At 47.3% G+C, this 20,664-nt stretch overlaps 5 protein-coding genes across 5 annotated transcripts in view; 4 read left to right on the forward strand and 1 right to left on the reverse strand.

The window, feature by feature from the left end:
- Positions 1-2,547: 2,547 nt before the first annotated feature.
- BDW70DRAFT_153934 (Zn(II)2Cys6 transcription factor) lies at positions 2,548-4,617 on the forward strand (the record flags this gene model as incomplete). Its single annotated transcript, XM_073739738.1, has 5 exons — positions 2,548-2,657; positions 2,707-3,351; positions 3,418-3,636; positions 3,688-3,971; positions 4,025-4,617. The coding sequence occupies 5 exons, from the start codon at positions 2,548-2,550 to the stop codon at positions 4,615-4,617; spliced, it is 1,851 nt and encodes a 616-aa protein (XP_073591541.1).
- A 956-nt stretch (positions 4,618-5,573) lies between these two features.
- Positions 5,574-6,679, forward strand: BDW70DRAFT_153935 (uncharacterized protein; the record flags this gene model as incomplete). Its single annotated transcript, XM_073739739.1, has 4 exons — positions 5,574-5,616; positions 5,928-6,412; positions 6,450-6,595; positions 6,637-6,679. 4 exons carry the CDS (start codon positions 5,574-5,576, stop codon positions 6,677-6,679), a joined length of 717 nt encoding a protein of 238 aa, XP_073591542.1.
- Positions 6,680-8,626: 1,947 nt separating this feature from the next.
- Positions 8,627-10,951, forward strand: BDW70DRAFT_164201 (uncharacterized protein; the record flags this gene model as incomplete). The annotated part of the gene is made up of 2 exons (XM_073741434.1): positions 8,627-8,813; positions 10,107-10,951. 2 exons carry the CDS (start codon positions 8,627-8,629, stop codon positions 10,949-10,951), a joined length of 1,032 nt encoding a protein of 343 aa, XP_073591543.1.
- BDW70DRAFT_144431 (uncharacterized protein) lies at positions 10,872-11,661 on the reverse strand (the record flags this gene model as incomplete). The annotated part of the gene is made up of 2 exons (XM_073738248.1): positions 11,293-11,661; positions 10,872-11,242 (listed from the first exon to the last, which is right to left on the reverse strand). A coding segment is annotated over exon 1 (236 nt), but the record flags the coding sequence as incomplete, so codon positions are not given.
- An 8,311-nt stretch (positions 11,662-19,972) lies between these two features.
- BDW70DRAFT_153936 (putative GPI anchored protein) overlaps positions 19,973-20,664 on the forward strand; it is a gene marked incomplete at both ends in the record, with an annotated part of 1,462 nt that continues 770 nt past the window's right edge. Inside the window, one exon of the mRNA XM_073739740.1 lies at positions 19,973-20,539. Coding sequence (XP_073591545.1) covers positions 19,973-20,539 — 567 coding nt within the window. The remainder of the gene's footprint in view (positions 20,540-20,664) is intronic.

Raw genomic sequence — 20,664 nt, forward strand, 5'->3', positions numbered from 1 at the left:
GTTATAACCTAGCTATAACCATAACCTCACCGCAGAGCGAGGTTATCAAAATCTCATAACCATCACCTCACCGCGCGGTTATGGTGATGGTTAACCGCGGCTAACCGCGGTCATGCCGCAGCCTACTCGCCTTTTAGCATATACTGCAGCTGCTATAGATTGCTATCTGTTAATAAATACCTTGCCATTACTTACCCTTGCTATAAGACAGCAGGCAGTACAGGCCCCTTGAATTACCTACTTACTACAGTATATTCTAACAGGCTACTTTATCTAACAAGTTGTATGGATAATAAATAATATACCCCGTAATAGTCAGTCCCCATGCCTCTGTAGCAGCTCCATTAGATCGATTACAGAGTAGGTATAAAGTAACATTCTTCTAAGATGCTAAAAGCTACCAAAGGCCCGCAGGGCTCGCTGAGTGCACTCAGAGCGTTTCGGCTGTAATGGGACGTATTTAGATGGATCTTCCTATCTAGACGTGCCATATGTACAAGAAGGAATCGCTGAAGAAGGAGGGAAAAAGGGATTGCTGTCATGAGGAAGTCTTACAGGTGACTCACTGCCTTCAGGACAACGTAGGCCTTGGCCGAGTCACTAAGGTCTAAGGTCCTTGTATAGGCAAGGATGTCACAGGCTATGGCCTGGATTTTGGTTGTCGGCCATGCCCTCAACCAGGAATGGTTCCAGAGATCTAAATCAGGTCTCTGCAGCATCATATACAACCTCGGAATTGCAGCGCGCAGCTTCGGTAAAGAGATCCGTCGGCATACAGGTCCGAAAAGTCTTGACGTACAGCTGGAAAAGGTTGATAAAAGGGAGGAGGAGGATATTTGCGCTACTTTCTTTTGTTTCCTTCTCTAAGCTTGTGATATTCGTGAATACAGGACAGCTAGTTGAAAATAATACTACCTACGCCCGTTACAAAGGACCCATAACATCGGCCACCCAGGCGCTCCCGAGGCGAAGCGTAGGTCAGCCATCGGAGGGCCAGGAAGCTGGTTGTGGAATACGCATGTAAGCTCAAGGGGGGGAGGGCAGAAAGAAAGTATATCAACTACATGAATGTAGTCTACTAAGGATCGGACGCCATCTGATGATTGGCTATCTATCTTGTTGATAGATCTCTTTTTTTATTGCTATTGATCACAATATATTGAGGGGTCGTCTTGTTGCCATATCCCATATGCCTGGCTCGCAGGCTGATGGCCCGGCCCGTGACCCAGGCGATCGGCCGTCGGGCAGAATATTAAATGATATCATTAGCGTAGCTTCAAAAGACAACCAACAATCAATCATACTTCATACATCGAACGAGCCTTGCTTATTGCAATATTCTTAGCGATCCCATATTTCTTACCTGTGCTGGAAAACTGGCAGAACCACTCCTGTAATAACTCGGGATCATCACGTCTTGCTTGCTAATAGTCATATTTTCATGTATATTTAGAGCTTAGCTCTTTATGTTTGGTAATATAATGATTTACCCAGTTTTCACCAACTGTAGGATTCTTTGAGGGAGATAATCATGCTGCAAGTAGAAGCCATGCTAGGTAGTAAAAAGTTAATATATGTGGAGGAGCACCATGCTGGCCCATATCTATAATCCATGTCTTTAATGTTAATTCTTCAAGGTCTTAACTTTTGGCAATTGGCAAGTACATCTTTGTGAGAAGCTGTTCTATTGAGCCAGGTTATTAAAGTTCTTGGTGGCACATCGAATGCCTTTGTAGCAGCAGTTTTTGAGGTAAAAAGCCTTTTTTATAAGCATCAATAGCTAACTGCATACACGCTTCCTTTGAAAGCTCAGCAATGTTGTTGTATTTGAATGAATAAATGGTAAAGGGGGTGGCCATGTTGTTTGGCGGTGACCGGCAGCTCGGTGGTGGATTACGCCACGGGTTCTTCTTTGACTTGTAACCTGCTTCCTTGTGCATCCACACCCCTGATACCAGACTCCTTCATGCTTCCACACATATCAGCGTTAGAATGTTATAATTTCACTTAAGATAGTTGTGTTTGGATTCTATACCTATATCTGCTTGATCATGCGGTTCATTTTAGTCGTCCGTCCTCGAGTGTATAGAAGAACAACCAAGATCTCTCTGCCTACGAATGATCTCTTGCTTCCATCGTCATTGGTCGGCGTCAAATGCTTCTGCGAGGGATTTCAGAGTTTAACATTATTAATGCTCGATAGGAATTCCATGTCTCTGACCATTTCAGGTTAGACCTCGGAGTTGCAGGAGGAGATTACAAGCAACAGATATGGCGCTAACCCTATTTCGCGAATGGAGCTCGGAGTTTTGGACTCCGCAATGAGTTAATATGGGTGAGGTAAGCAGCTCTGGGCGTTTCGCTTTCTTTATCTGCTGCACTGGATTCTCAGCTCCCACTCCCCTGCTTATGACATTATCTTTTTCTTGCTTCTTTCCGTGACCTGAGCAGGCCTTCGGCGCTCTCTTTCCTATCCCTTCAATCTTGACTGCGCGACTGGTCTGAGTTGACCATCGCATCGGATTTGACAAGATGAGTCCCGACTCTATGGACAATGACTCGCAAACCTATCCCGCTCCGTACGGTCGCGCCTGTTCCAACTGCTCCCAGTCCAAGTGCAAGTGTATCTACCCGAAAGCCGGAGGACGATGTCAAAGGTGGATAATCAGCGGTTGATGGGCTTGGAACCGGTTCTAACTGTTGCAGATGCCAGCGCTTGAACAAGGACTGTCGCCAGCCCGCCTTTCATAAGCGCCAGTCTACGCGGAAATCATCCAACTCGAAGGCCGCCCGCTTGGAAGAGAAGCTGGAGGATCTGGTGTCGCTGCTTCGAGCCGGTGTGCAGCCCCCTGGAGCAAATCCCGTAAACCTCCTACTGGGACAGTTTGGTCAGCCGCAGGACATGTCGCTTAACAATGCCCTCTCGCCGCCGGACTCACTAGACGCTGCGCTCGGCAACCCAGCACGCAGTGTCTACACGGCGCCACCGAACCCGGCCACTCTGACTCCCGACATGAGCACTCCAGAGACCAGCGGCCAACTCTCGACGGTGTCATTCTCGACGTCTCTAGAGCCTACCGCTCTACAGGCAGAAGAATACCTCACCTTGTTTCATACTCAACTACTACCCTACTTTCCGTGTGTGTATATTCCCCCAGGAACAACTGCGCAGCAACTACGGCATGAGAGGCCGTTCACCTGGCTGTGCATCATGGCCGTGACGTGTAGGGCTGCAGGGCAACGGCGGGCGCTTTACGAAAAGATTAAAACCATCGTGGCTCAGCAGATGGTGCACAATTCCGCCAACACGGACATTGATATTCTTTTAGGCCTTCTGATCTACCTCGGGTGGTGAGTATCACCTAGCCTGCTAATATCGATGTCCGCTTCTGGCTGACTAACCTCGTCTTGCGCCAGGTCAAACCAGCAAGTATACAACAAATCCAACATTCACGTCTTTACCCAGCTCGCCAATGCAGCCGTATATGAGCTGGGTATTCACAACCCGTCCGCGAAGCCCAAAATGATGGGCTTGTGCGTGCATACAGAAGGGGAGGACGAAGCCTCAAATTCACCTGTCGGTCAAACGATGGAGGAGCGCAGAGCCGTTCTGGCATGCTTTCTGATCACATCAATGTAACTATTCCTTGCGTACCATGGTGGATCGTGCTGATGCCTTTCTTCTAGTATCTCGACGTTTGTCCAGAGAACGGATTCGCTTCGATGGACACCTTTTATGGACGAGTGCCTCAAATTGCTCGAGAAAGAGCAGGAATGCCTGAACGACGAAATTCTGGCGCAACAGGTCCGGCTGCAACTGATTACGGACAAACTCAACCTGGGTCCGTACCATGGAGGGCTGGCCGCAACCCCGGATCCAATCCAAGCACCCCCCGCCTTCTATCTCCACTCCATGCATGCGCAATTGCGAAGCATCCAACCCCGCGTTGCACCAAATTCGCAAAGCCACAGTGCGTTTCCAAGTTTCGTAACCCAAATCTGGATCGCTGCTGACGCGTCCCAGAAATTCTACTCCTCCACTACCACTATACCTCCCTGACCCTCAACGAATCCGCCCTCACTAATGCGCCCGTGATCTCCAAAAACCTAAATTTCCAGCAGCTTGAGCATCTTTATGCCTGCCTGGAAGCCACCAAGTCATGGTTCGATCTATTCTTGACTATCCCGCCGGTGGACTACATCGGGTTCCCTTTCTCGATTTTCGCACAAATGGTGCACAACCTCGTGATTCTCTATCAGCTGTCGACCTTCGAGGACCCTGCCTGGGACATTACTACCGTTCGGCAAACAGCCGATGTCCTCTCGATTCTCAGTACGGTGATTCAGAACATGAGCCAGGTCGCGCCCTTGGCGTGCCTGGACGGCGAGCCCGACAGTGATATTTTCTCCCGAGTCGCGAAGATGTACCGATCCGTGCAGATGGGGTGGGAAGCCAAACTCGGCCCTGAGCCCCTTTCGCTCGCAAGCACCCACTCCAGCCAGTCTTTCCTAGAACCTCTTGATACCATGCCCATTAATTTTCCCTTAATGTCTGACAATGACTGGCTGTCCGATATGCTCAATTCAATCACACACACCAACCGCTATGGAGTCTGAATGCTTGGCCTTTGGCCTTGCATAAGTGTTCGTGATCTGGAGACTTGATTCTGATGATGCTTATGACACCACACGCTATCACATTACACCCGTCTATTAATGTGCCCTCCTATATTTTGGGCATGATAGATATCCGTCCGCCGGAGCCGTTTGGCGGATTGGAGTTATGATCATCTCCTATTTACGCCCGGTGCCCCGTCCCATAACCAGCATTTAATGCTACCACCCCGTTCTTGCCACGCTTACTATTATCACCGTCTCTTAGATGTCTGACTCTCAATCCGAATATCTGGGAGGGCTTCCTCAAGCAATATAACACCGGCAGGCTCAAGCACCAGCCCCGCCGTTTCGCTGCATTGGGACACAATGCAGACAATACGCGATTCCGATCCGCTACTCAACTATCGGTTCGGAATTGCGCCCACACGCTACAGCTAGACCGACCCAGCTTCCTTTTTGCGCTGGGAGGGAGAGGTAAGAATGGCTGTCAATACCTCTTTTCTAGGGCTGGCGCAGTGTTGCCCACTAACCTTCAGCAACGTATACTACTATAAATAAATTCAATATACTGCTTAACGCTGAGAGGGAGGTTATCATTTCACCTGGCGATTCTATCTTTCGTAAAAACCAATTACGCCTTAACGATCATCAGCCTAATGCTCATATACTCAATTATTACCATATCACCAGTAAAGTAACTCCGTTCTTATTAAATTTGTTCGCCGTGCCTACTTTGTAAGGCGGCCCATCTCCGATCTGCAGCGTGGACGTAGCATGCCGCAAACTCCTTATACGCTCTTTACTGACTATTATCCCAAATGAACGAGATCGTGCAGTATTAGCTTATATCGAAAATCCGGAGCAACTGCCGCGCTGCGACCGGCGCTTTCGTCCAGGAAGTTTCAATATAGGATGATCTTTAATATATCGCCCTGGTCCGCTGAGGCGGATTCAACATGGAGGTACCAGTAAACACCAAGCCTAAAGGGGAAAAGTGCAGTGAAGCTGGAAGATTCGCTGAATGATTTGTTGGCATCAAGGCCGCGAGCTGGGCTACTAAATATCGAGTTTTTCTACTCTGTATTTCCTCTCCAACCCACCCTGCGCACCTCCATCTTGGACGTCATAAGAGCAAGCGAAGGTTAACTATGAGTTATAATATGCATTGAATAGTGACTGTTCGTCGGCCACCAATATGTGGGATTAACAGTAACATCTCTCTTGGCCGGTCTTAGTGATGCTGGAAGGAAAAAGATACTCCTGTACCTTCTTACTGAGAATACTGAACCGGTGGACCACTCTATATTCAGAAAAATGGGGGGAAACATTTTCCGACAACTTGTTAATATACTCGATAGATGATGCCAACTTTGAACAATCGGAAGAAGGCGGATGGCACCGGAACACGACTATATATGACTTTACAACCCTGATAAGGAGAGTTATAATACAGCGTGGATACGTTGCGGTGATTGAAGATGAGACTCTCGCCGTCAAGGGCTGGTTTCCAGCCGTATTGCAGGCTCTTGGTACAGTCCAGCAGCGCTCAGCTGGGCATGAGTGGATCTCTCTTCGCCTCTTCAATACTGAGAGACTTCTCGGCTGGGATTCTGAAGAAAGGCCAAGATTTGTTGCTTTGTGTTTTCTTGTATGGGCATTGCTTACATGCGTTATGTTCCTTTACAGGCGACAGTTTGACGCTGAACCTATATTCCTACCAATACATGCTATCTGGCTAACGTCTTTTATTTTATCCCACCGGAATAATCTGCTTCATTCATTTCATGGCAGGCCGGTAATCAATGTGGCCTCTTTCGACAGATGGTCATGAGCTGAATCGTTACGGGTGTTGCTCGCAAGGTCTTGTATTTCCCCGACAGCTTATACCGCGGTTCCTGGCTCAGACTGACCTGATGATTGCTTGGCTTGTGGACATGATGGTTGAGAAGGTTGCAGATAATGAGGGATGGAGCCGCTGGTGATTGTTCCATCTCTACTGCAATATATCGGCGCAACAAGTTCAACAGTATATGGGGTCAACAATACAGCGAAAACTATTTGATGCTTTGAGTTTGAAAATCATCCTTAGTAGTACTGGACTGAAGTAGGATGTGGAATATTAAAGGGACATTTTCAGAACAATCAACCTGATTTGAAGCAAGAACTGGAATAAGACAAATCTATATCCTGTGTCTCTCAGTATAACTGTCTTCAACTCGAAATCCTCCTTTCAGTTCAACATTCAAATTGTCTTTGATCATCATGGACAGCGCTTTCATCTTCTCCGCCCGCGCTCATGGGTCTGACAATCGCTTCTTCCCAGGGGGAAGTTTAAAGCAGTGGGTGTCTTAAATGAGACGCTAATTCCGTCAATGACTTATATTGCTGTGTCCATGCGGGGTGCTGACAGTGGAATTCGCGTGATAGTTTTTGATAGTGAAAGTGAGCTTGAACATGGTCATACTACTTACTCAAATCTGGACATTGCTTCATAAATAGGATCTAAGTCAAGGTTCCCTAGACAGAAATGGCAGTATCCAGGTTTCACTGGGCAGATCTGAGGTGATTCTGAGAGTTCTGGTGCCATTCATTCCGGCTGTTGAACCATAGACCGCACCCATAGCAGAAGGCGGCAAAGCCACCACTGCCCACCTCACGGAATGCCTCATGATAGCAACGATAGAGATGAAGCCATTGGTGATGATGGTAGAACCTATCAGATCAGCGCATTACCTACTTATTCTATTGCCTCACAACTGACACGCTTACCATTAAGTGATTGTAGATTCGATCGAAAGGTCACTGGAGCATGTTGTCTACAGATTGCTTCCAAGGTTTCATAGCCTCTCACCCTGCTGGGATTCGTAGGCTTGACTCAGTTGGTGAAAGCTGAGGGAGGCTATCCCACCCTGGCATAGCTCGTCTGTAGTAATGGAAGAGAGTTTGCTCATAATCACTTCCAATATAAGAGTCCTTTTGAGACTCACGGTGTCGCTTAAGCTCCGACAATGCAGCTTATGCTTTCGACTCTGGACACGAGCTCGTTCTAACCGGATCTGGTGTCCAGGCCAACAATAAGAGACTCAGATTCTCCATCCGAGCCATGATATCTTTCACTCCACGAATTCAAACTCTGCTTTTGCAGGGAGGGACTACCACAAGTTTGGATCAGGGTGCATTCCCAAGCTCCGTCGATTTTGGATATGCTCATGGTGAGACGCGACATTCAGATAGGTTACAGGACCATCCACCTCAAAGATACGATGTGCATAAGACCGGCCAAAAGATTATATTCCATATTAAGTATATCTTAATACAGACGAGTACATACGACCACAGGGTGTGGAAAACAGGGCTTCCCGTCCGCTCAGCCGTACTTAAGCCACACGCCGGCTGGTTAGTAGTATGGTGGGTGACCACATGCGAATCCCAGCTGTTGTATGTTTTTTTTTTTATTCCTCGTTCCCAGTAGCAGCAGTGTATTTTGTCCTGTCCTGCATCTAAAGGCTTAGTTTTTCAAGTATCCTGACGCTACTGCGCCTCACTTCTCCTTACCCATGTGCTGCTGCGTCCACAATTACCAGCGTCAACCGATCGGTTGGCTACCCTTGACTGGGCCGACAGTGATTATCAGCTAAGAAGAGCCGCTGGCCTTTGCAACCCTTTCTGCTTTACTCTAAGCTTCTATCCTCTGGAATTGAGATCCGTATACCAGGTCAGCTTCCTTGAGCAGCAGGTTGTGGCACCTTCCACACCAAAACCATTTCCGCCACGAGTTCGATCTGTTTGACTCCCAACCTATTGAGGATTCTCACCCATTCTATGCAACTGTCTTCAGAGCTGAAGCAACATGCAGTCCCGTAATTTTATGCCGCAGTCAACATGCATTAGTGCTACACTAGCGCCCCAGGGCACGAACTACAACAGACCAGGACCGTACTCTGTAACGATTCGATTCAGGGGCTAACTGAGCAGGCCCAGCAGAAGGGCGACGCCCTCTTTCTCTCAAATGCCGACATACGGCAACAAATTCCAAGGACAGGTACCCCAAATCCCCATTTTCGGATACACCACCAACCTCATTATGGCGGGAATCACACAAGAACGTGCGCGAGAAATTATCACTAAGATCTTTAACCAATCTAGCGGCTTCTTGACCGATGATGAGCAGCAAGGTGTTCTAGCTAATGTCCTCGGTGGGTCCTGTGCGCGAGGCTGCCGCTAGAGCATGGACTCTGACACGCGCTTCGTTTATGAAATGGTCCAAAATGCCGAGGACTGTTCTTATAACTCCAGTCGGAGAACGCATTACCTTCATTATATTTTGATGTGTTTTCGGATCGGATTGTGGCGGACCCAAACGAAGATGGCTTCGAGGAAAGCCACGTTCGCGCGATATGCAGCGCAGGGAAACGGACAAAGGAAGGAAACTTGGCGAGAAGAAGATTGGCTTCAAGTCAGTGCTCAAGATCGCATCAAAAGTTCGAATTCAGTCCGGCCCCTTTTGTTTCTCGCTTCAACATCGGGTTGGAGAGAATGGTCTGGGGATGATTGGCCCCGTCAACGAAATCCACGAATTACTTCCAGACAGGGTGCGAACTCGGTTCACTCTTATCTCTCACCCGGAAAAATGTCGAGAGATTCAAGATGAGCTCCTAAGTTTGCCGCATACCATCATTGCTTTTCTCTCCAGGCTTCAGGTGTTGAGCTTCTGGTTATCCATATCAAGTACGTCATTAACATTCAGCCGACCGACTATAGAGCCGAGTCTCGTCTGTGTGGAAACCAAGCAATCTGCAGCAATGCTCCATAGATATCTCCCTTTCAGGAGAAAGGTGACTGCACTTCCGCCGTGAGAGAGCCGTCCGCTCATCAAGGATGTCGAGATGGTTTTGGCCTTCCCACTGGATGGTCGGGCACTCACTACACAGTCTTTCGCTCATTCCTATAGCCCTCTGCGTGGAGCAGGGTTAAAGTTCCTCATCCAGTCCTTGTTACCAAGGATAATGGGGAAGATCTGGCAGCCTGTCCCTGGAATGATCGTCTCCTGGATTCTCTTCCCGGGGTGTTCTTTGCCGCGCTTCAAGAGCTCTGCTCCAGACCCGAGTTCGAGAAAATCTGGCCTCGGTTTCTTCCAGACGACAAAATAAAGGACGCGCCATGGTCCCCTTTCTACGAGAGATTGCTGAGAGTTCCGAAGCATATTCCTGTCTTTAAGACAAGGAGAGGGACACTGAAGTCGTTAGAAGAGGTCCGATATCTGTTAGCTGCTGCAAGAAACCCGGCTTTTGGAACGGAGAACCTGGCTCGTCTACTAGATCACTTGGCCTATCCTCAAATCACAAAAGAAATCATGATTGCCGCTATTTCCGACAGTGAGAAGGTCCATCTGCTACGTACCCTCTCAGATTGCGATAGCTTTGCTATCCTTGAGGCAGCGGTTGGGAATCTATAATTGTGTCTTCAGGAGACTCTACTTTACGAACTAGTACACGAACTAGGCGACTCAATCATAGATTCTGCCCTTGAAGCAGCTGCCGCGAATCCAGTCAATGGCTTCAAAGCAATTTCCCTCCTTCTGGAATTTTGCAGCGAGTATCACAAATTCTCCAAAGGTACTTTTCTCGCAGGGGGAGGGAACATAAGAAGTGGTGAAGATATCTTGGATCTCCTGCTGAAGCGGCAGCCTGATGTCCAAATTACCGCAGAGCTTATCACAGCAGCCACGACTGCAGACAACCGTACACTGGAGCAGCTAATTCAGCACCTCATACAAAAACATCCCTCTACGACTATCAGCCCTCTGATCCAGATGGCAGGGAGCTTCTTAGAAGCAGTAACGGGCAATTGGAATTGTGGCGGAAATGTGCTCCGTCTCCTACTCGAAACGCGAACAGGAAACGACAGCCCTATCCCGATCACGCAAGCAGCCCTCATCAACGCCGCCAGCAATATTCAATGTGGATTTGAAGTTATCGTTGTTTTACTTGACCACGGCGGCCCAGATCTCGAAGAATTGATCACAGAAGATGTCATAATAGCAGCGGCAGGAAATTCTTTATGGGGCCTGGAAATTATAGCCCTTCTTCTAGACCGGGAATACACCATCCCTTTCTCGATGGATGTAATCAGCGCTGCGGAACACAATATATGGTGCAGTGAAGAAATCCTAGCCCTTTTGCTTAGACATCAGGCTTTCGACGCTGAGGATGCGGATGCAGATTCGTCTGACGATGGGGATTTCCGTGAAGACACAGACGCTGAAGAGCCAGTAAATCTTTATGATTTGGATCCCGATGACGATTTATCATTCAGAGTATGGTTCGGATTATGATTCTGGTATGAGGTTCCGACCCTGTTAGGAGCCTCACGCCCTCGTCAATAATTTCCTAGACATGTACCGCCATCCACCATTCTTCCACCAATATTTTTCCTGCTGGTGCTCTTCGTCCTTTTTCATAGCCGGCCCCTCCAAACTCTTGGGCCGCCCCTGGGCCACCAATCAGAAGGACATGGGTTGCGGTGCTCGAATGGTGTGTGGGAATCCGGCGTAGAGGAATTGGTATAGCCGAAGCAGCTGCTCCCTGTAAAGAAGATCCGCGGCAACATTGGGACTCTTTTGTCACTGGAACAATAAGAAACGAGCTCTAAAAGCCGGCCTTTGGCCTCTCTTACATTCTCCAATTCCTGAGGAAGATTCAGGTGAAGGTAGCTAAGATGATCCTCGACGGAGATTGGTTTCAGTTGGGCCGCGTCTCCTCTACAAGTTTTCTCGAACGGCGCAACTTGATCTATCAGACTACCTAAAGGTATTCTGTATGGGCCTTGCGACAAGTATCCCACTGGATATTAGGTCCAAGGGCCCTTGCTTTATTCCGCAAGTCGCATCCGTTTTTAGTAGGGACTGGGGCGGTACTGCGAGTAATCTTCTCCACATTGCCAGGGATACGGCCAGCCTTTTCTGGAACTGACTTGGCTTCAGCGCGTGAAAGATGATGAGCCGTTTTCTGAAGAAATGTACGAAATTGGCAAAGAGCATCGCCGCTGTGCCTTGGGATACGGGTTTTAGAATAGCGAACGATCGTCTAAATGGGTAGATAGATACGGGGTATCATCGTATGATCTCAGTGAGACTAAATCCTCTAGCCACCAAATGTTTTCGGTGGTGTGTATTATCTGTAAAGTAGAAGACATGAGTAATAAATCTTTTTGTCCTCTATACAGAGAAACAATAACTAAATCTATGCAGGTTATTGCCCTTGTAGCCTAGGAGAAAGAGCTTGAACTTACCAGGAGGCTGAAGAAAATATATATTTAAGATATTGCCAAGTTTGCACGTGTTCTCCTGGCTACTATAGAAATGACTTTTGCCTGTGGCTGGCAGCATATTTAAATACTTTTCTTTTGCTAACTTGCAGCTTATACTGCAAGCTATCCAGGGATGCTTCTACATCTTTGTTGTCACAGGCTATGGCCTGGATCTTGGTTGTCGGCCATGCCCTCAACCTGGTTCTAAATAAGGTCTCTGCAACATCAGTGTACAGCCTCGGAATTGCGGCCTCGTAGGAAAAGAGATCCGTCGGCATGCAAGTCCGGGAAGTCGGAAGTCTTGACGTATAATTGGGAAAGGTTGATAAAAGGGAGGAGGAAGATATCTGCGCTTCTATTTCTTGTTTCTTTCTCTAAGCTTTGTGATCGTTTATACAGGACAGCCAGTTGGAAATAATACTGCCTACGCCCGTTACAGGGTAAAGTATGTCTAGAGCTGGATTAGTCGTAGGGTTTCAAGACCTACCTTGTCTGCAGACCTACCTTATCTGCAGACCTACAATGTCTCCTGACCTGACCTATCTTGTCTTGAGACCTCCCTGCTATAGTCTAAGCCTGATCATGAGCCGCGCATTGTGAGCCACTGCAATTTGTTGTTATTTTGGGCTATTTGAATAAAGCTAATAAGTTTCTATAGATTCAGAGCCTACAATATAAGACGGCATGCCAATCAGAACATTCATACAACCATTCTAGTGCTTATATTCGGAATCCGAAACATAGAGAAGAAAATTATATATATGAAGAGATTAATTATGGGATGTCTTTGCGAAACGAAGCTTAACCTGATTTAGTAGGCGGTTAGAGATAGTTCTCACCCTTCTCACCCTTCTCACCCCCGCTCGCTCAAGTGGGTGATGTTCTCACCTTGTTCTCACGCATCTCACCTGCACCCACCCTAGTCTTAGTGTCTCACAAGCCTAAAAGCAGCAGCACACTCATTGCACTTTTGTCCGCATTGATAATGGTGACAATCAAGTACAAAAAAGAAAAACATACAACAGCTGGGATTCGCATGTGGTCACCCACCATACTACTAACCAGCCGGCGTGTGGCTTAAGTACGGCTGAGCGGACGGGAAGCCCTGTTTTCCACACCCTATGGTCGTATGTACTTTAAAATTTTCTCTCAATATTATAAGTATGCTTGATTTTAAAATGAAGATCAATACGCTTAACTCAGTGAATAGCTGTGCACCGCCCCATTATCCTTGTTGGAACAGGAGGATTGCTGGTCGGTATTTTTTAAAACATAAACCGCTAACGTCTTCGATCCACATGAAACACTGGCGCCAGTCCAGATATCTGGCCATGAAAAGCTCAAGGCTCTGCAGAAGTTGGTAAAAGGACGCGGTGGGAGGAGAGTACGATTAAGGTGGTGAATTTAATGGCAGACACCACTCCTTATAGTAAGAATTTTACCTCTATTCCCTTTCTGGTATGTGTCTTAGAGGATGCGGATATAGTCTCTGTTAGTCATTATAAAGCTAGGCTAGTAGTTATACTAACTTGCTTTTGTTATAAAAAGCTCGGGAATATATTCTTTTAATGATAAAGTTGGAATAGCAATAAAAAATACTTCTATGTTATTAATCACCTGAATAGCGCAATCCCCCCACAAGCTGACCAAAGTAGAGCAATACCATGGAAACAGATATTACTTCCAAGGTGATTCTAGTTTTGAGAGTGCACGGGCGCTTTGAGGACGTCCATGGGTCGGTGCTCTCAGTGTCCGGATGGTGACTGTCGGCGAGCCGCGTGTGCGTTTGACCACTCCCGAGCACATCGGGTATGCACCGATCTCGAATCACTGGGTCTCTAATTAGAATAACAAGATCTCGAATACATTCGCTTTGTGGTATGTAGTCACATCATCAGGCTCTGCAAGGGTGAAGGTATTGAGGGTCCTGATAGCCTACTACAGTTTGTATAGGAGTTTAATAATCATTAAGGGCTTCCGCTAGACTTCAACGCCCACAAAACCTCGCTAAGCAATAAGCAATGGCAGAAGCCGTGTTGCCACCAGTCTGTTGCTTTACAGGGTATACAATTTAAGGCAGGAAATCCTCGAATGTTCTCAGTATATCGAGGGGAAGCTGGAAGGTGTCCATGCGGTATGGGCACGGTTCACGGCCGTGGAGCCCTTTCTGTATGCGTTCTACCGGCAGAGAAAGCTGAGTGGTGAGGAGATGTCAATCTATCTTAAATATGCGGAGTTGATGAGAAAATAGAAGCCAGGGACTGGCAGGGAGGCGGTATAGTTGACGTTGCAGAAAAAGGACCGGGCCGCGATTCTGTGACTGGAGTGTAATAATAGCATATAGATGCCTTCATGCATCTGCTGCATTTTCAGCCTTTAAGTATCATTAAGCGATTGCATATAAACCTTTTGTTGCGTTGTACATATCTAGACGAAGCAGGATCAACTGCTCATCACCTGTGATAAGGCTATTAAATACTAGCATCATGGACTAGGTTAGGAATAAACCAGACAGTCCAAGGTCTCCATATAATTTACGCATCATTGGAATGAATTAGTTATTTTATTCTTCTTCCTATTTTTTATGCTTAAATTAGTGGTTTCGCCTGGCTAGTAAAAACGCTTCTGGCCGAGGATCCGTATATTAACAACTTCTTTTACTGAAAGCAGAACTAGCGTTTCTACTATCTCACAAGTCATTCATAACAATTGACAGCGAGGATAAGCACCTAGTTCAAATTCCAATAGGTTCTATAGCAATTTACCCTTCTGATCAAAAGTTCGAGTGGCGGTGTATATTCCCTGCACTGTAGGAGGGTTTTCATTGGATGATTGTGCTGACGCTGTCTTTGGCCAGCTTCAGTTACAAGTCATAGGCGGAAGCCAAGCAGCAAATCAGCCTTGCCGAATAATAGCCATAGCCTTGTTATATGTCAGTCTGTTCAATGTTACTCCGGTTACCCCTGATGATCGTGGATGTTCTGTCAGCTTCCCATTTTGCAAAGCAAAGTTTTTCTATTCTGTTTTCTAACACCAGCCACTGTACCTTCCGGAGGATATTCAAGACACTCGTGATAGCTCGTGTTCCTCAATGTCTCAAAACGCGGGGGATAATCAATGGGCGCAATACAAGAACGAAATCACCTCCCTATATCGGAAGCATACTCTAGATGATGTAATGCAACTTGTTTGGGGGTTCCTCTTCTGTTTGATTTGGAAGCAGGGCCCCCTTCTCTAGGAGGTGACTGAGAAAGACGTCTGCTTTGCCCTGTGAGGTGGTTACCTGTGTCCCTTGTATATTTAGGGGAGGAGCAGCAAGCTGGTCTGGGTGTTGATTCATTTAGCAAGTTTGAATGCATCTGTAGGTGCTATGGCTTGTTCAATTTGCTGCTTCCAGTGTTCAGCCTTTGCCTGTACAATAGCCTTCCGGAGCTGTTTATAGTTTGGGTTTTGTTGTTGTCTTGTTTGGTGCAGTATGTTTGTTAGTTCTGGAGTCCATCATGGGGTCCTGGGGAGTCTGCGAGTATTATATCTTGATGCGCCTTGAATTGCTAGTTGGGATATCTTGACTACCTCCTCAGCTAGTAGGTTAATTGGTAGGCTTGGATCTGGCGGGCTTGCTAGGGCTCTAGCTTTCTCCTAGTTGGTAGAGCCAAGCTTTTGTACGGGGTAGGGCTCTTTTTGCTCCAGTATTATTCTGATTGTTGCATGATCACTGGGAGCCTTTAGGTGGTCTTCTACTGAGGCCCTCAATGGTAGGTTGGCGAAGACAAGGTCTAGGGTGCTTGGTCCACGAGTGGGGGTACCTGGCTCGAGGCGAAGTTCCAGCTCATGGGTCTCAAGCCAATCCAGTAGTCTTGTAGCACCGGGTGTGACAGCATGAGACTCAGTATCTGGCTGCCAGAATGGATGCCGGGTATTGAAGTCTCCTGCTAGGATGGTGTTCTTTTGGGGAGAATATCCTAGGAGTGTGGAAAGTGTAGAGGGTGTTGAGCCAGCACCAGCAGGGGCAACTGGGTCATTAGGGGGCGGTAGACATTGATGATAGTAAGGCCTGCCGTGTAGATTGTGGTGATATCTGGTGAGATTGGTTCCGGGAGGGAATGGGCTGGGAGATCCCTTCGTACATATGTTAGAGTCCTGGGTCTGGCAGTCCATCGGGTCGGGGGACTGAACAGCTGATATCGTGGGTGGGTCTTGGTTAGGTGCTTTGCTGTATTTGTCCAAGGTTCTTGGACAAGAATAATATCTGCTTCAAAGGAGAGTAGCAGGTCATGTGCAGCGCCCCCCCTTCCTACATTAGCTTGTAGTATTTTCATAGTTCAGGGGAGGACAGGGTTTGGTTTAAGAGCTCCTGGGTGAGCTGTCTTGTAGGCTGGCTTGTAGTTTGGGTACTGTCTGCTTGTTGTTTAGAACTTTCAGCTTTGTTCTGCTCCATTTGGAAGGCAAGCCGGCCGGCCTTGCGGATAGCAGCTAGAGCATCCTTTGAGAGGCGGGTAATGGTGTTCTTCTGGACATGGGTCTGGCTGGGCATTTTGGGAAGTCTGCTGCATGTGGGCCGCAACAGTTAATACATTGTACGCGGCAGTTATGTTCTTGTTTTGAGGATCCGCAGGAGGCGCATCGATCACTGGAGCGGCAAGCCCTTGTGTCGTGAAAGCGGTGGCATTGGGTGCATTGCAAAGGCCTTTGCTTGGGGCGGGTAGGCCTTGATAGGCCTGACAAGCCAAATAGTTGCAGGGGGTGTTGTAGCTTTTTTGGAAAGGCTATGACTGCTGTGATAGAGTCCCTCTCTACCGGGTGCTTTGAGAGCTTGGCCATGAGTGGCTTAATACCAGTAATGCGCTCTGCTTCCATGCTGATATCTGTAATTGTAGTATCTATCCATCCATCCAGGGACCAGAGTTGTTTTGGGATCCGGGAGACAATAACCTGATGATACTCTGTTGGAATTTCAAAGTATCCATCCCCAGCTAGGCTTGCAGCCTTCTCTGACAGCAAAAAGACCTTGCCTTGTTCAGTTGTAGTGATTGCATATCCTGTTGATATCACTTGCACCTGTGTGATCCCGTCCGGAACTTTCCCTGCAAGGGTGACCCGGATGCCATGTGGTCCAATAGCCCGGAGGCTGGAGGAGGCCGGGAGGCGGAGGAAAATGCGATGGTCAGTCATGTTTGACTGCTTCAGCTTTCGTTGTGCTGCTTGCTTGGCTTGTGTACGGTGTTCAGGGGCAATAGTTTGCCAGTTCCCCTGGCCAGCTCTTGGAGCTGTCAGGGAAGCCCAGGTTGTAGGCTGCGAGGTTCGCCTCTTCAGGGGGCCTTCGCAAGCTTCAGGAGTGGGAGGTTGGTTTGGCTGTTTTATCTGCCTGGATGGCTGTGGGAGTGCAACTCCAGTCACCTGAGGAATCTGCTGAGGGGAGTCCTGTTTTGCTAGGGAAACAAATCTGGCTGCAAGCCCCCTAGCCAGGTCTTTTGGGCGGCCTCACATGATCTGACTAGAGATATTCGCGTGGCCGACCTCTGCCACCGCAACCATAAAGATTGACTTCGGTTGAGCAAATAGTCATACTGTCTACCTTGAAAGCATTTCAGGTGCGACGACGCAGTTGGAAAACGAAGATGCTGGTAATCCAAAGGGATAGGCCAGTAAAGTATGGGAACCTGGGCCATGTGCGGCAGCCAACAAACAAAACGACGCTATTAGGGCAACTGAAGGGCCAAATAGTCGAGCCTGTGATATGCGGAGTACAATGTTGGCCTGTGGAATATAAGTCGGAACAGAGGTAGTTTGAGGGTTACGCATGTGTTGAAGAATTTATTGAGTCGTGTCGCTGGTCTCGGCTCATATAAATATTATTAGGAAGAAGATCACAAGGCATGATTCATGGTCCGAATACCTTAAATAGCATATTTGGCTCTCAAGACAAAGCTACCCGCCATATCACTAGCTCCTCAAGCAGCGAGATACACCCGAAAGAGGGGTTCCTTTCAGAGATTCAGCTCTGTAGGCTGGCGACTGTCAGCGGATTTTTTGCCATCGATAGTAGTAGGTGACTCTTCAAGGGATTTGTATTAGTGTGGCCAAGCCCTGCACAGTGGAAGATGCTGCATCTGGGTAAATGAGATAGATTGTCTTGTTTGTGTTGACCTGACTTAATCGTGTAAAGCTTCCTTGATTCGCACGGCTCCTGGAGTTGCTCAATCTCTTGCTTTGCAAAGGAAAGGCCACATTTCTCAATCGTAACAAGAACTGCAGGCCCTGGAACACCGGCATCGTATGACATTGGAGGCCCTGTATAATTGCTTTGACAGATAAACTGTTTAACAGCATCGCCTGATCAATATCAGTCTCAGGCGTGCCCTTCCAATAATATCCAGCCGCATGAAGAGGAAATCTGCTTAACGGCTCGGTCAAATCCACCATAGGTAGGCCAATCACCAGTTGCGGATCATGAGGTTGGATGAAGCCCAGTGTTTCCAGACCTGGGCTCGTAATAATATCTCACATCTATCTAAGAGTCTTTGAACTTTCCAGGAAGTCCAAACTCCGTTCTCTCTATCCTCTTCCCAGCTCAACTCCGGTAGGGCCAGATATGATATTTGATGCTCTTCAATAATGACTGTATTGCCGGTAGACACCCAAGTTGATAACATTAATAAGCCCTTTTTGTGCACCCTAGCGCATTTTGTTCTCACTTATTGGCGTGTTAACCTGCGTCGCACTCTAAAATGGTAGAATTTAGAACTTGTAACCTCTGTTGATACTGAAAAGACTAGGACGAATTCTCTTTCGGCATGGTAAGGAGCATTTATATACATACTTATAGTATACAGGATAGCAAACGGGCTCACAAAAAATCATCTTAGTGTTATGGAATAGATTCATTATGTTAAAAAGTGACGACAGTTGTATGTAGACAAACTTCTATTATACATAGCATAAAAGCCTAAAATACTTTTAGCACGGTTGAAGATAGTTTGCATCCCGTCTGAGTATTTGTCGGTCCAGGTTAGGTGGTTGTCCCACGAAGACTACCAGGTCAAATAAGGCGTCTCATACTGCAAATTGCCTAACCAACAAGATTAGTTCGACAGGAGCCTCTCCGATACCTCTCCCGTGGCCCCGGGATTAAACGCTCCCGCAGATACATCTTGGTTTACTGGGGTATTGCAGCCAAAGCTCAAGGAGACAAAAGAAGTTTTATTACCTTGCATCCTGGGCTGCTCCCGTTCACTTCTATGGAGAGGGCGCCTTAGTATCCTGATTAGTCCGACCTTACCTTGCGGTAATAGAAATAATAGTCTACATGGCTTATGGTTGAAGAGACGGTTTCTATGTTCATTTGGGCATGGCTGATCCTTAGTGGTACAGGGTTTTTGGAGCTGTTTCATATGCCCATCTCTTGAGACAGGACAAACTCTACTGAAGGATCTTGGTCTTAAACTTGCGAAGGTAAGTCACACGATGAGTCGGCAAATAACGATCCCTGAGGCCAAAGTGGACCGGGTGCTATGTTCCTGATCGGTTAATTAGTTTGGTTGTTACAAGTAGAACGCGGGATCGGTAGATCGAAGACATGCCAGTCAACGGATGTCTCAGGTAATCCTTCTTATGGTGACCATAATTTGCAAGAAAGTAAGCCTATCCGGGGGTCTATCCAGGGCAACGTAAGAGAGATCAAGCTGTTTGCGCAATCGAGCGTCCCCTGTTGTTGCTGTACGGCATGTCTCCACCGGGATCGACAGTCAGTTAATTAAGGGACAGCGAACCCTGGAGGGGCTTCCACCATCCTATATTGAGCCTACGTAAGATTCTCAGTACGGAGGTGTCCGTTGAATGCTCCATATGAATTTGCCGTCGGAGCAGGTCCCGGGCAGCGTGTAGAATAACTCTTCCCCTGTCAAAAAAACTGTATTTTCAGCTCCGCTATTTCTGCTACAGGAGCCGATGTGCTGTTAATATCAGGGTATATCAAGCGTCAACGATCCAATGTTTAGGTCCTTCTGACTTCACAATACTGGACTGATAACATCTCTTTCGGGCCAAAATGAAGTCCTCCAAGTCTCTTTATGCCTTTCTCAATGCTGCGCTCTCCGCAGCAGCAATTACGCACCCCGGTCTCCTCCACACAGAGGATGATTTCACGCGCATTCAGGACTTCATCTCATCAAAGACCGAGCCGCAGCTGACAGGCTTGAATAAGCTTGCCGCCAACGCAGACCCAGATTACACACCATCAGCCACCGAAACGGTCTGCCGTGGCTCCAGCTGCGACTCCGAGAACTACCCAAGTCTGTATCGCGACATCGCCGCTGCATACACCAACGCCGTCTACTGGAAAGTTACCGGGGCGGAGGCAAATGCAGATGCTGCAGCGGCTATTCTAGATGCGTGGAGTGGCACGCTAAATTCTCTCGAAGGGAGCTCGGACCGGTTTCTTGCATCTGGGATATATGGATATCAGCTGGCAAATGCGGCCGAAGTTCTGAGAGGGTACGAGAATTGGGATGGGCTTCAGGGTGTGGTGGAATTGCTAGAAAGGATATTTTTGCCGATGAATGTGGATTTCTTGCAAAATCATAACGATGCGGTAATTGATAATTATTGGGCGAATGTGAGTCTCTCGCGTTGTTGTCGTCTTGTCCTCTTTTTTTTTTTTTTTTTTTTTTTTTTTTTTTTTTTTTTTTTTTTTTTTTTTTTTTTTTTTTTTTTTTTTTTTTTTTTTTTTTTTTTTTTTTT

Source organism: Aspergillus foveolatus, assembly GCF_047715535.1.
Source record: "Aspergillus foveolatus strain CBS 279.81 unplaced genomic scaffold BDW70scaffold_96, whole genome shotgun sequence".
Classification (NCBI taxonomy): Eukaryota; Fungi; Ascomycota; class Eurotiomycetes; order Eurotiales; family Aspergillaceae; genus Aspergillus; species Aspergillus foveolatus.